Source organism: Mastigoproctus giganteus, chromosome 4, assembly GCF_048544385.1.
Source record: "Mastigoproctus giganteus isolate SK-2022 chromosome 4, ASM4854438v1, whole genome shotgun sequence".
NCBI classification, from domain to species: domain Eukaryota; kingdom Metazoa; phylum Arthropoda; class Arachnida; order Uropygi; family Thelyphonidae; genus Mastigoproctus; species Mastigoproctus giganteus.
In genome coordinates, this window is record NC_143578.1 from 80,498,617 (window position 1) to 80,511,983 (window position 13,367).

Below are 13,367 nucleotides of genomic sequence, written 5' to 3' on the forward strand. Positions count from 1 at the left end.
TAGTAACAATCTCTCCTGTTAACAAGCAGAGACCATGCTGAGAAAAATTCTACCCCATGAGTCTTCACAATCTCTCCAGGTCCAAATTAATTTGACAAGGCTCTCATCATATACTCCCTCCTATCATGTCTGGACAGAATTGCAGACACTTTGAAATTAATTTTAAAATTCGTTTTTAAATTTAATAATTTAAAAATTAATTATTAAATTTATTTTTAACACATTAATTTCTGCTACCTGCCATTTCTCATCCCATAAATTATTTACTAAACCTTTTACACCTGCGTGGATATTTCATCGCTTGTTGAGAGCTGTGAAAAGTATGAATCAACGATGTCCAGCCTACAATTAGAGAAAAATTACTCTTTTTTATGATTATTATCCATCCTACTTTTCCCAATAAATGTCGCCTTTAAACATTATATCAGTGTAATGCAACAATATCTAAAGAGAAGAGAAATACACTTTGAAGAGAAACAGCTGCCACTCTGCCTCTTCATGAAAAGTCAAAAATTATAATGAATGGATAATTATCAATTGTATGTTTTATACAAGACTACTGCTAAGGATGGAATTACATGCAATTAGGTATGTTCTATAATATTTTGATGACAGTTTATGCAATAGGTGTTTAATAGCTAGTTAGAATTAATTTTCAACTTTACACAAACAAAGATATTCATTTTTCACCACTACCAACAACTTTGTCTTGGTACTGTACAAATGTTCTCCATTTTATTTGTATAATTGGTTATACAAAATTATCCAATTAAAATGCAACCCAGCTTGCAATGAAACAAAATTTTCTTAAAAACAAAACCAATTAAAAACTATTACACTTCCATAATATGCTGGAAATGTCTGCTGCAACTCTACAAAGACTATGTTCATCAATGGTGCAAATGGAGTTCTCAATTTTGCTCATCTTATTTGGTCTAGGTGTATTTGGATATTTATTTATTAATGAATACTTCTCAGTACTGAAGAAAGTAATGAAGTAATGAAGAAATAATATGAAGGTAATGTTCCAAAGTAAATGCTTGTTTCCTTGGAAATGCCCCATTTTACACAAGTGCACCAAGCATGCTCTTCAAATACCATAAAAGTCCCAATAAGCTGCCTTCTGGCAGCTTAATGTGAAATATCTTACTCCATATCTGAGTAAATGCTATCAGATATGGAGTAAAATATCTGATAGCATTATATACTCAGTCATCAATATTACCTTAGTACATATTACCAATGAGTCACATAAATATATAATGCAATGTGAACTGGATTATTTCATCATATTATGGATGGGAAGGGGAGGGAGGGGATACAAAGTGTTACTGATTGGGCAAGTGTCTTTTTCTGCAAGCTTCATTCAATTTCAACTATAATTTTTATATATATACACATACAGTATTTTCTCCATTTTATGGAGAAAATACTGTGAAAATCCAGAAATAACACTATACCAATAAATTTTCAATACTGTTAAAATTTCTAATTATGGGAGATTCCCCCCCATACCATTTTTAGTTAGGAATCATCATCAATTCATTGGAATTGGTCATATTTATCTATAATGATTACCTGAATTGCAGAATTCATGAAACAAGTATTCCCAAGATTACTAAGACCACATAATCCTGGCTGTATATGAGCTGCTCCACCACTATGGTAATCATAGTTGTAACTTGAACTACTGTAACCACCAACTGTGCCATAACTTCGGGTTGACCTAAAAATAACATAAACCATTTTAAGAAAATCAGCTTTCCATTTAAAACCATAAGTTATACAGTACAAACTAAGAAATTGAAGAAAGAGAATTAAATCAGAAAATGAAAGGGTAGCATAATAAGTAATGCTTCTTGGTTCATAACTTCAGGACTATGTGGTGCACAGCAAGTTCCAACTAGGTTTTTCCATGTAGCTAATGTTTTAAATGGAAGAATTTTCAAACACATGGTTCAAACAGCACATAGTTATTGAGTTTCTAACTACCAAAATGACTTGTTGAAATTCATAGACAACTAAAATTACTAGATACATAGGACAAGGCAGATGATGGCAGCACTATGGCTTTTACATGAAACAGACAACTAGTTGATAATGTGCATAAATAAAAAGCGAGTGAACTCGTTCGTGATCACCATCAGATCAATATCAACCAGAAAAGTGATGCTGACTGTTTTCCATAAGTTATACAGTACAAACTAAGCAACTCTATGGGTGTTATCCACATTGAATTTTTGGAAAATGGAACCACAATCAATCCAAGTTTACTGAGACACTAAACAAACTTAAAAAAAAAAAAAAAAAAGGCACTGGCAATATTGCTTCAACATAACATGTAACCTCACTGCTGCTGTGCAACAGTGGCAAGAATTTCATCACGAATATTAAGGTATTCTGCACCCTCCTCATTACCAAAATTTGGCTCCAGTCACTTTATATCCCCCCAAAAAAGCTCAAAGAACATCTCTGAAGCAGCCATGAACAAATAAGTGGACTTGAATAGCACACCAAAAACTTATTAATCACCAAATGAAACATTAATTAAGTGGAGCACATGTAGAAAAATGATATATGAAATTAAAGGCAACTTTTTTTTTTATCTATGCTTTTCTCTTTGATTTATCTTTATTCACATAGCAGTTATATAATAAGAAGCACTACTTTTCAACCCACCTAATATCTAAACAAAAAGAAAATATTAAAAATAAAACTGATAAATGAGGGAGTAGTTAAAACATTTTATCAAAGACTATAATTGTAGGAAACTGTAATACAGAGGGTTGATTCAGCCTTTTCATAACAATTTTGACATTAATCCTGCTTGTGACATACTGCAGCAATGTAATTTTTTTTTTCGTGCAGGCACAGTACAAACCTTATGAACAGGTGCATCAGTTGTAGAAGTTGTTTTAATGTCAACATGCCTCAGAAATTGGACCCAGAGTTAGAAGGTTACATAACTGCGCTTTCCAAAGAAGGGTAACAGTTATACGAAAATTATTGATAGGTGCAAGTCGAAAAATTTTAGTGTATCGGAGTTTGGTATCCATAAGGTTTTGAATGGCAAAGGAAAATTTCGCAAAGCTGCTGAAAGTGGGTGGAAAACACTGAAGAAATTGCAACCTGCTCCAAGTCGAATGAGGGAGTAGTAGCACAAAAAGTGCAGTCGCCCGTTGTCGATGAAAATCCAAAAACCCAAAGAGCTATAGCGTCACATGTGAGAACCTCCCAGTCAACCGTTTGTTGCGTAATCAATGAAAATTTGCAACTGGAGAAGAAGCACAAAGCCTAAGTATACCACCTAGGAGCAAGTCACATTGCAGAGCAGTGGATCAATGCTCGAAAACTCTACAAAAAAATATCTGGCAGCTGAAAGGTGGAAATTCGTGGCAACACTGGACGAAGCGTGGGTATACCTCTCCGAATGCAAAAAAATTCGGACAATTTATTACCATCCACAGGGTGAAAAGGCCTTTCCAACATGGATGCATTAATGCAAGGAAAGTTTTGGTCAAGGTTTTATGGTTGTAGCCGGTTTTTGTTATAACATCAAATTTGAGTTGCTTTGAACATGAAGTACTCACATTGTACGGTTCTGATGCTGAAAAGGTCTGGGTGCACCAGGATAAGGCATTCAGCCACACATCACGTTCCACCAGCGATTTTTTGCAAAGAATGGAAGTGGCGACAGTATTCGTTCGATCTTGTTTGAAGATATACCTGTTAAATCACCTGACGCTGCACCCATGGATTTTTGCGCATTCAGACTTTTAAAAAGAGCTCCTGGAAACAGCCACCCCAGAACTGTTGAAAGTTTGTGGAAAGTCTGCCAGCAGGAATGGGACAAGATTGACTTGGCAGTTTTGACGCACGCTTTACTTCAATGGAAATTGTGATGCCATGTGATAGTCTATGAGGAGGGAAAACAAATAGAATGGTGGTGGTGGTGGAGGCCCCTCATAATAGATTGTGAGGATATAGGTCCTGATAAAGTGACAAAATTAACTAGGATTCAGTTTATTTACTACTACTATTTTTATAACTGGTACTAATAACACCGATCAATAAGGTTTTTGTAACACATAAGAAGTTCTTTGTCCAGGAATTCTGTTTTGTTAATTCCAAATTTGAATATAAATTTTACAGCATGAGCTGAGGAAGGGGGAATAGCAATAACTGATTTGTTTTAGCCCTGGTGGATAGCTCCCTAATTATAACAAAGATTGTAGGACATGACATGACAGGTCTAAACTTTCTTTTTAATTTCTGAATTCTGTTTGGAATAAGTCAGTATTTCATCTTTTCTTAACAGATTAGAAATACTCATTTTATGCAATTTTTTAGGTTTTAATAAAAAAAAATAATTAAATATTTAAAAATGTAGTTTTACACCTTTTATTTAAAAAAAATTTACTAAAAATAAAAAAAAATAAAAAAAACACATAATAAGCATAAAACATAAGGAAGAAACTGAAACTGGTAGTCCCATCTCTTTTCCGAGTTAAAAACCATTCAACACCTGAAATTTCAAATGTGTGCTTCACTTATGTTCCTGCTTATCATTGTATATAAATATTTTTTTTTTTTTTTTTTTTTTTTTTAAATTTTATGTACCAGGTACATGAGTTGCTGCCGCTCTATTCTGAGATTGATAGTGTCATCGATAACGACACAGCGGCAGCCATTAAAAACGACTTTACTGCAGGAACTCATTATGGAACTGTTACAGTAAAATAAAACATTATGAAAACTGGTACAGTAAAATAAATAAAAAAAAGTATTGCTGCATTATTTTTATTGAAAAAAAATAATTTCAGTACAATGAAATACAATGAATGGAATTTTACATTGTACTAGTGTACAATGAAATATCATTTGTATAAAATATATTATAATAACACTAACATTATTGGTCTATGGTAACTGAAATAGGACAATTTTGACACTCAAATGATTTTAAGGTGCCTCCGTAGCCAGGTTGGCGGGAGCAGCAGTGCGTAGCACACGCTTCTTGATTAGACCAGGTTTCGAGCCCATGACCACCAAATACAGAGGATGCGGAAAGGTCAGGGAATGATCACTGCATATCCCTGGAGCAATATGGCCTTAGTTGCTAATGCTCCTAAAAAAACCAAATAACAATCAATGATTTTAATTCCTGAGTGAATGTTCCATTGATTGTCGTTCCATTACGTGTAGTATTTACTAAAGTATTTAAAGTAATATCTAAACTGAAGACATCTTTCATAAATTTACAAAACTTCTTTCCAGCCTCAGAATTTAATTCTAGATTGAAATCACCAGCGAGAACTATAGGTATACGATCCAGTGGTTGTTCCAATAATTCTGCACCTTCGATGGAATACGGCATCAAATTCTTGTTTATGAATTTTATCTAATGACGACATCCCTAGAGTGATGTATATGGCAACCATGAAATTAGATTCACTATTGAATTTGCACAAAGATCCATAAATGTCTCCAATTTCATCTGACACTGCTGTCAAATTGCTGCTATTATGTTGCGCAAACATAATTGGTGATAGTTGAACCTTAACGTTGATATATCGCAACACCACCATTACGAACATCCAAACTTTTAAATTGAGTCACGCATTGGAGTGGTTCAAGTAATATATATTCGTCATTATCCAACCAAGTTTCACTTAATATCAATATTTTGGATTGCTGTAAGATTGTGTTCCGTTTCGATATCTCGAACATGGGCCCGTAAACTTTGTACGTTCATTGACGATATAGATATACCACTTTGTATGAAATCTTGCAGTCCATCCTGTAGAGATGGTAGCTTATTATTTTTCAAGTGATCTAGTTCAGCACGAAGTTCTATATTACTAGTAGCTTTGCCGTGGTGAAATGTGAAATCGTTGTGGAGATTTGTAATACATAAACCTTGCATTGAGGTCACTCGAGATAATGCACATATACAAGTTTCTGTTGATGATCTTTCTCATAATTATATACAACTTTGTCAAAAGTCCCTCCTTGAGATTAATGTATAATCAAAGCACAAGCACATACTAAAGCAAACTGTGTACGTCTACATATTAATTTCCTATTGTTCTTGAATGGAATCGTAGCTGATTGTTTTATAATAGGTACGGATGACTAGGTAAATGTTTATCTTTCACATATTGTTTATAACGAGATCGAAGGTTATGTGCTATTTTTGACTCAGGAAATTTCATCCATACTCGTCCATCCTCAAATTCGAAACATACTAAAGTACCTATTGCACCGTTTACCAATCCATCGACCACATCTATATTTGTAGTAATCATGTATGGTTTTACTTTCAATAATGGTAGAATGTATGGAAGGCCTGCAGTTTCAGTCACTTTTTATGAATTTTATTTTGCATACTTGCTAATTGTTCTTCAGAATGATATCCGTGGTATAAATCTTGTGCAACCGCTTCATGGGTTTCATCTGCAACTAAAGCATTTGTATTATAGGCATTTACATCACTATTTCTTAAATACAGTTGAATCCCTTAAGGACATAAATTAGTAGCATCTTCTTTGGTAACAAATCTCGATTCTATAATTTTAAGTTCGTCTAATAATAACGCTTCTCCATTGCCTATTTTTGTAAGAATTTTAGAAAATGTACTATCAGACTGTCGAACAACTTGTACTAATTCATGAAATTGTAGTGAATGCCATAATTCTGGAGCAATCCTTAATGACTTGTTTATAAATTCTTTCGATTCCAATATAGAACGAGTAATGTTAACTGTTATTCCTACTGATTTAAATGCAATTTGCAAATTTTCTGCAGTATGAATTCGCATAATTTTCATTGCCGTATATAGCAAATGTTGGGAAATTACTTCACGATGATCAGATCTACGAATATCACTCGATGCCATCATAAAAGGAGTCATTTTCAATCCATTTTTAAATTTTCATGCATGTCCCAAATATATAGCTGGAAAAGAAAGTTCTTCTGCATGTATATCAAATATGAAACTTGTTGGAGATGATTTCTGACCCGGTGCTATACATAAATATTTATCTTCAGACCATAATAATGTTTGTTGTTGAATTAACAATAATTCATCATAACTGTTGTCAGGTTCCACAATTTCATCTGAATGCTCCTGTTCACTACCATGATTTGTCGCCAAGAAATCGTCACTCAGTTTTATGCCACAGAATTTATACAAAGGTGGATTTATCAAATACCGTAACCATATTTTCACTGTTTTCTTCTGTACACATCCTTGTAGATATGATTTATGTATGAGTCTTCGTTTTATATGTACACTAATGGTATAATCGTCATCTAATTCTCTAGGTAACTGATGAACCATCGTATATTCTAGGTGATTCCCTTCTACTTCTCTCTCTCTCTCTGGGTAACTTGGAAATTTTTTTTTTAGTTAATGCAGCATAAGCCTCAGGCTTCCTTGCACTATATGGCTAGTAATAATAATAATTTACGTTAACTGGTACATTTATTATTTGTCCAATGATCCCATATTGTTCATGTTCATAATGTAAATGACGAATATGCATAAAGGGTAATCGTGGTGATATCAAATGCTCAGTTACAACATCCACTTGACATGGCCATAGTTGGTATCCATCCCTCTTTTAATGAAGTATGACATGTAGGGTTCACAATACCGGTCAAAATCTTAATACCGGTATTTCGGTATTTGTAATTTATGAAACCAGGATACCAGTATTCCACAAAAAAAAAAAAAAAAAACATTTTTCGCAATAAACTGATGACAATTAGGTGCAATAAAGGTAAGGAAAACAAATAATTACTTGAATTCACATTTTAAATCAAACTTTTATTACAATAATAAATAGTCTGGCAAAAATTATTAAACATACAGTTATTCTAAAATCAAAAAAATAAGCATCCGCACTACCTGTCCGAATAAAGTGAGCTCTTAAGAAACTCAATAGTGTTACCATTTAAACTGGATCTAACTTTGGTACATATTGAATTAGCATTTGTAAAATAATGAGAGAAGTTTACCTCAATATAATACGTAGAACACTTCAGTTTTCATTCCTGTCATCATGGCATACGGTCGAAAAGTGTTGTCAGCTTCAGGAAGGAAAATCGTTTTGTATTTTTTAATTAAATTTCTTTTAATTAATTTATTTAATTGCGTTAGATTGATTTTTAATTGTTCAGTTGATTTTTAATTATTTTTTACTGTAATGTAAGGTTTTCAATTTTTTTATTTTAATTGCTGGAGAGTATCATACGGAAGTGTTCTATGTACTATATTGAGGTAAACTTCTCTTATTATTTTACAAATATTGATATCAACGTAGAATGTATTGAGCATTACAGCTCTGGTTCATACTATCATATTTAATTAGTGGCAGAAATCGACCTTTTGGATTCTGTGCTGGTTGGTGCTTTGTACTGGGATAGCTGTAGACTAATTGCAGTTTACACCCCCTTTATTCCCTCATTTAAAAAATCTTATTTCCTTTTTGACTTTTATTAATGAAAGAAAGGGACTGATGGTTAAGCTTGGTGAGGAAATCAAATCTAAGTTGTGGGGAGGGGCCTTATTTATTTCTTTATTAATTTTTCTTTCCCTGTACCCTACAAGTATTGCTGTACTGACATGGGCACTGACAGCAATACCTTAGGTATTGCTGTCAGTGCCCATTGTTCTGATTTTCGTACAGCAGCTCCCTTCAGGCGCCTCCGTAGCCAGGTGGGAAGGAGCAGCAGTGTGTAGCACACGCTTCTTGATTAGACCGGGGTTCGAGCCCGTCACCACCAAATATGGAGAATGCGGAAAGGTCATGGAATGACCACCGTATATCCCGGAGCAATATGGCCTTAGTTGCTAATGCTCCTAAAAACCAAATAACAACAACAAACAAACAGCTCCCTTCAAGCACCAAGCCCCACAAGCCACCTGACTGCGTTAAAAAATTAGAATTTCCAGGAGCTGAATGATATTCCCCCCCACACACACACAAGTATATATATATTTTATATCGTAGTAGTAGTAGTAGTGGCATATGATGCACGAAAGCAAGTGTATGAGCTTATGCAGTATCAGCCAAAAAAAAAAAAAAAAAAAATCACACCATTCCCTACAAATGCCTGTCCAGTTCCTCCTTGAATTTATTTAAGTTATCAACTTCCGCACCGACAGATGGAAGTTTGTTTAAGCAATTAACCACCAGCTGGCTAAAGGCAAATTTCCACACATCAATTCTACATCTGACTTTTCTTAATTTGAATTTATGCCCCCTTAGGTTCATAATCTGAACAGGTGGAAGGATCCCATCAGAATTCAGCGTGCTCAATCCATTCAAGGCCTTATACACCACAATCAGATCACCTAGTCTCCAGCCACTGCAATTTGCAGAACTTAAGCCTATCTTGGTAAGAGGATCCCTTCATTCCCCTCACCAATCTTGTTGCCCTTCTCTGTACACGCTGAAGCAAATCTACATCCTTTCTAAAATGAGGCCTCCAGACCTGTACGCAGTACTCAAGGCATGGCTTGAACATTGCCTTATACAGAGGGACAATCACCTCCTTTTCCCTGCTAGCAAAATTCCTATATATCATTGACAAAATCCTATGACCTACCCTGGCAACCTGTCTGCACTGCTCAGAAAACTTCATATCTGACTGCACAATTACTCCCAGGTCTTTTTCATTTTCTACCACCTGAAGTGTAGTACCACACAGTTGGTACTTTTCTCTGGGGGTTACTTCTACCCACAGGCAGTACTTTACATTTTTCAAGGTTAAACTTCAGTTGGCACTTCTTAGCCCATCTGCTCAAATTATCTAGATCCTGTTGCAGTAGCACACTGCCATTAATGTCATTAACAACCCTGCCAAGCTTTGTATCATCTGCAAACTTCGACACTAAGCCTGATATACATTCATCAATATCATTGATAAATATACAAAACAACAGAGGAGCCAACACCAAACCCTGTGGGACTCCACTAATAACATTAGTCCACGAACAGCAGCACCCATTAATTACCACCCTCTGTCTTCTCCCACTCAACCATCCTTTTATTCATTGTAGCAACTTACCCTTAATACCATTCTGTTCCAATTTGTACAATAGTCTTCCGTGCACAACAGTGTCAAAAGCTTTCCTGAAATCCAAATATATGATATCAAAATTATTTTTTGCATCCAGTTCCTTTGTAACCACATCATAATACCCTATCAAATTTGTCAGACAAGACTTTCCCTTAACAGACCCATGCTGTGTCTGAATTATTGCTGCAGTATTGTCTAGATAATCCTGCAATGCATCTTTAACCATGACTCCATTATGTTACCTGGAACAGAAGTTAAACTAACTAGTCTGTAATTGCTTGTGTCACCCTTCGCGCCCCCTCTGTGAATTGGGGATACATTTGCATATCTCCAGTACGTGGGGACCTCCCCTGAGTCCAAGGATACTCTCATAATTATGGCTAAGGGTTTGCTTAGTTGCTTTGCTGCCTCCTTTAATATAACTGGATAGATTCCATCCACCCCAGGTGCCTTTCTTATGTTTAACTTCAACAATTTCTCTTCCACTTTGCTCTCAGTTATTACAAAATCATTAAGCACCCTGCTACAATTTGATAACCTTCTGCCATTTTCAAACCTTAATAACTCCTCCTGTGTGAATGTAGATGCAAAATACTCATTCAGTTTGTTTGCTATCTGAGCAGGATCATCAACAGTCGAACCATCGATATCCAGTGGACCAATCAGATTCAAAATCCTTGCTGTTTTTCTTAGCATCTTTTACCAAAGATTTCTCGTAATCTGCCTTCGCTTGCCTAGCCTCCTTTGTGACCTGATTACAGACTAGCTTATATCTGCCATAGGCTTCTGAGTCGCTTGATAATTTATATGCATCCCATGCATTTTTCTTCTCTGTCACGAGTCTCATTAGTTCATTTGATAACCATCTAGGCCTAAACCTTGAATAATATTTCTTAATAGGTATGAAACTTTTAGTAGCTTCCACGATTAATTCTTTCAATGCTTCCCACTTAGAATTTACTGTTGGTAACATTGTCAGCTGATCCCACTGTACTCACCTTTAAGGAAGCAAAAACCCTTTCCTTTACCCCTGATGGTACTCTGATCCCACATCAGTACTCTGTGATCACTGCCACCTAGTGGTTCCTTTATCTGCAAATTCTTAATACATGAATGATCACTGCTGATAACCAGATCAAGAGTATTACCCTCTCTGGTTGTCTCTTGAACATGCCGCTGCAGAAAACAATCATTCAATAAATCCACAAGTCTTACTAGTGTGTGAGTGACCAACCCACAAGTTCCAGTCAATATCTGGGAAGTTAAAATCCCCTTATAAGTCATTCTGATTTACTAGCCCACTCTATCTCTCTGTACAATTGTTCACTGTACTCATTCGAGTCATTAGGCCTATATGTATATGAGTCGTATATGTATTATATGTGAGCTGACAGTTCTCAAGATCAATGCCACAAATAAAAAACTAGTCATTTTTCATACAAATTACAATATAACTGATGTTCATTTACATCTAATCTATTCATTTTTCTCATTTAATCTTTAACCCAGGGGCTTACATCTGGTGAGTATGGGCTTGGCACAGCCAAGGTCCTCAGCTGGATATCATCATTCTACAGCTTTAAATACTAAACTAATTCAATCTTAATCACTTCCTTATATTTCTCTTAATCACCAATATCAATTCTCTTCACAACAGCAATCCGTAAGTCACTAACTTAATGCTAACAATTCCATGTAATCGCTCATAATTTAGCAATATTAATTTTCTTTGGAACTTCAACCAATAAACCAACTCAATACTAAACATTTCCTTATTTCTAGTGTTTCTTCAAATTCAACCTTACTCTAAAATAATCTCCCACTTTATCTAAGTACCATTTCGAAAACAAAACAGTTCATAGGACTTACCTTCCTTCTCTTTCACGGTGGGATTCCTTTGTGTGGGATTCCTTCCACAGAGTGCGGTGATCTCTCTCTCTCTTCTTAGTTGAACTCTACATATCTGCTGTATGGCTCTACCAGTACTGTCTTATTTTCGAGAACAGTTTTCTATTAATACTGAAGGAAATTACCACAGCAGTAGTAGAAGCTGGGAGGCACTATCTGACTGGCTTGTTATTCAACTTCCGGATTAACTTCTAGCACAGGAACATGCCCGGTGGAACCCTTCACTATATAACTGAACACTCCCAGAACTGGACCCAAACTGAACTCAGAACTACCACTGGAAGTCTGTAACCCCTCCGAACAACAACAACAAACCTCTCTTTTGGTGCGAGCACCTTATTTATTTCCTTCCCATTTATTCATTTATTTATTTATTGAAAGTTACAATCACCAGTTATACTACTTTTTTATACTTATGTGCAAACCCCGGAGGGGTTTGCATGCATTTATGTATCTCCCCCCTATCTAATTTAAATCTGACCCAATCGTGGTGTTATACTTTAAACTCGCTCTTATTCCTTTGGTGGGAAAAACAGAATATGATATTAATGATATTAAGACAAGGATAATAATATTAAGAGTAGGAGACCGTCGGAATTACTTAGCAAGTACAGGTCACTGTTGAAAAAAAGCAGTGAATTAGGGTTGAATTTGAAAGTGTCTGCAATTCTGCCCAGACACGAAAGGAGGGAGTATATGATGAGAGCCTTGTCGATCAATTCAGCCCTGGAGGGATTGTGCAAGGCTCAAGGGGTAGAATTTTTTTCAGCCTGGACTGTACTTGTTAACAGGAGAGATTGTTTCTACAGGGATGGGATACACTTAAATAGAAAGGGTGCAAGAATTTTTGCTGATGCTGTCGAGGGAGAGTTAGGTGGGTCGGAAAACTGCTAGTTGGGGGGGATACAAGGACTAATAGATTAACAGTAGCCACTGGCAGAGGTGGAAGTGATTCTTGCACTGCTTCTATTGAAATGAGCAGAAGCCTGAAAAACAAGATGCAGGATATTTCAGAGACTGCTGGGAGTCATTGCGGTACAAGTAAACACATGGCTTGTGTTAGGGTAGCCAAGAATAGAAACAGGTGCATGTATACCTGCATGTACACCAATGCTAGGAGTTTGGTAAATAAATTTGATGAATTTGAGGTATTGCTCAAAACATCAAAGGCAGATATTGTTGGGATATCAGAGACGTGGTGTCACACAGATATAAGGAATGTGGAACTGGAATTTGGGGAATACGATGTGTATAGAAAGGATAGACAGGACAGGAGGGGAGGAGGGGTTATGCTATTAGTTAAGAAACACATAAAGTCCAAGGAAGTGAAGCCAGTCGACATCGATGGACAGGGCAGTGTCGAGTCAGTT

At 35.8% G+C, this 13,367-nt stretch overlaps 1 protein-coding gene across 2 annotated transcripts in view; it reads right to left on the reverse strand.

The window, feature by feature from the left end:
* Positions 1-13,367, reverse strand: part of LOC150086864 (ubiquitin carboxyl-terminal hydrolase 4-like) — a 475,539-nt gene that overhangs the window by 299,818 nt on the left and 162,354 nt on the right. For both annotated transcript variants that reach the window (XM_090372782.1, XM_090372781.1), the window contains one exon: positions 1,579-1,726. In XM_090372782.1, coding sequence (XP_090228908.1) covers positions 1,579-1,726 — 148 coding nt within the window. The remainder of the gene's footprint in view (positions 1-1,578; positions 1,727-13,367) is intronic.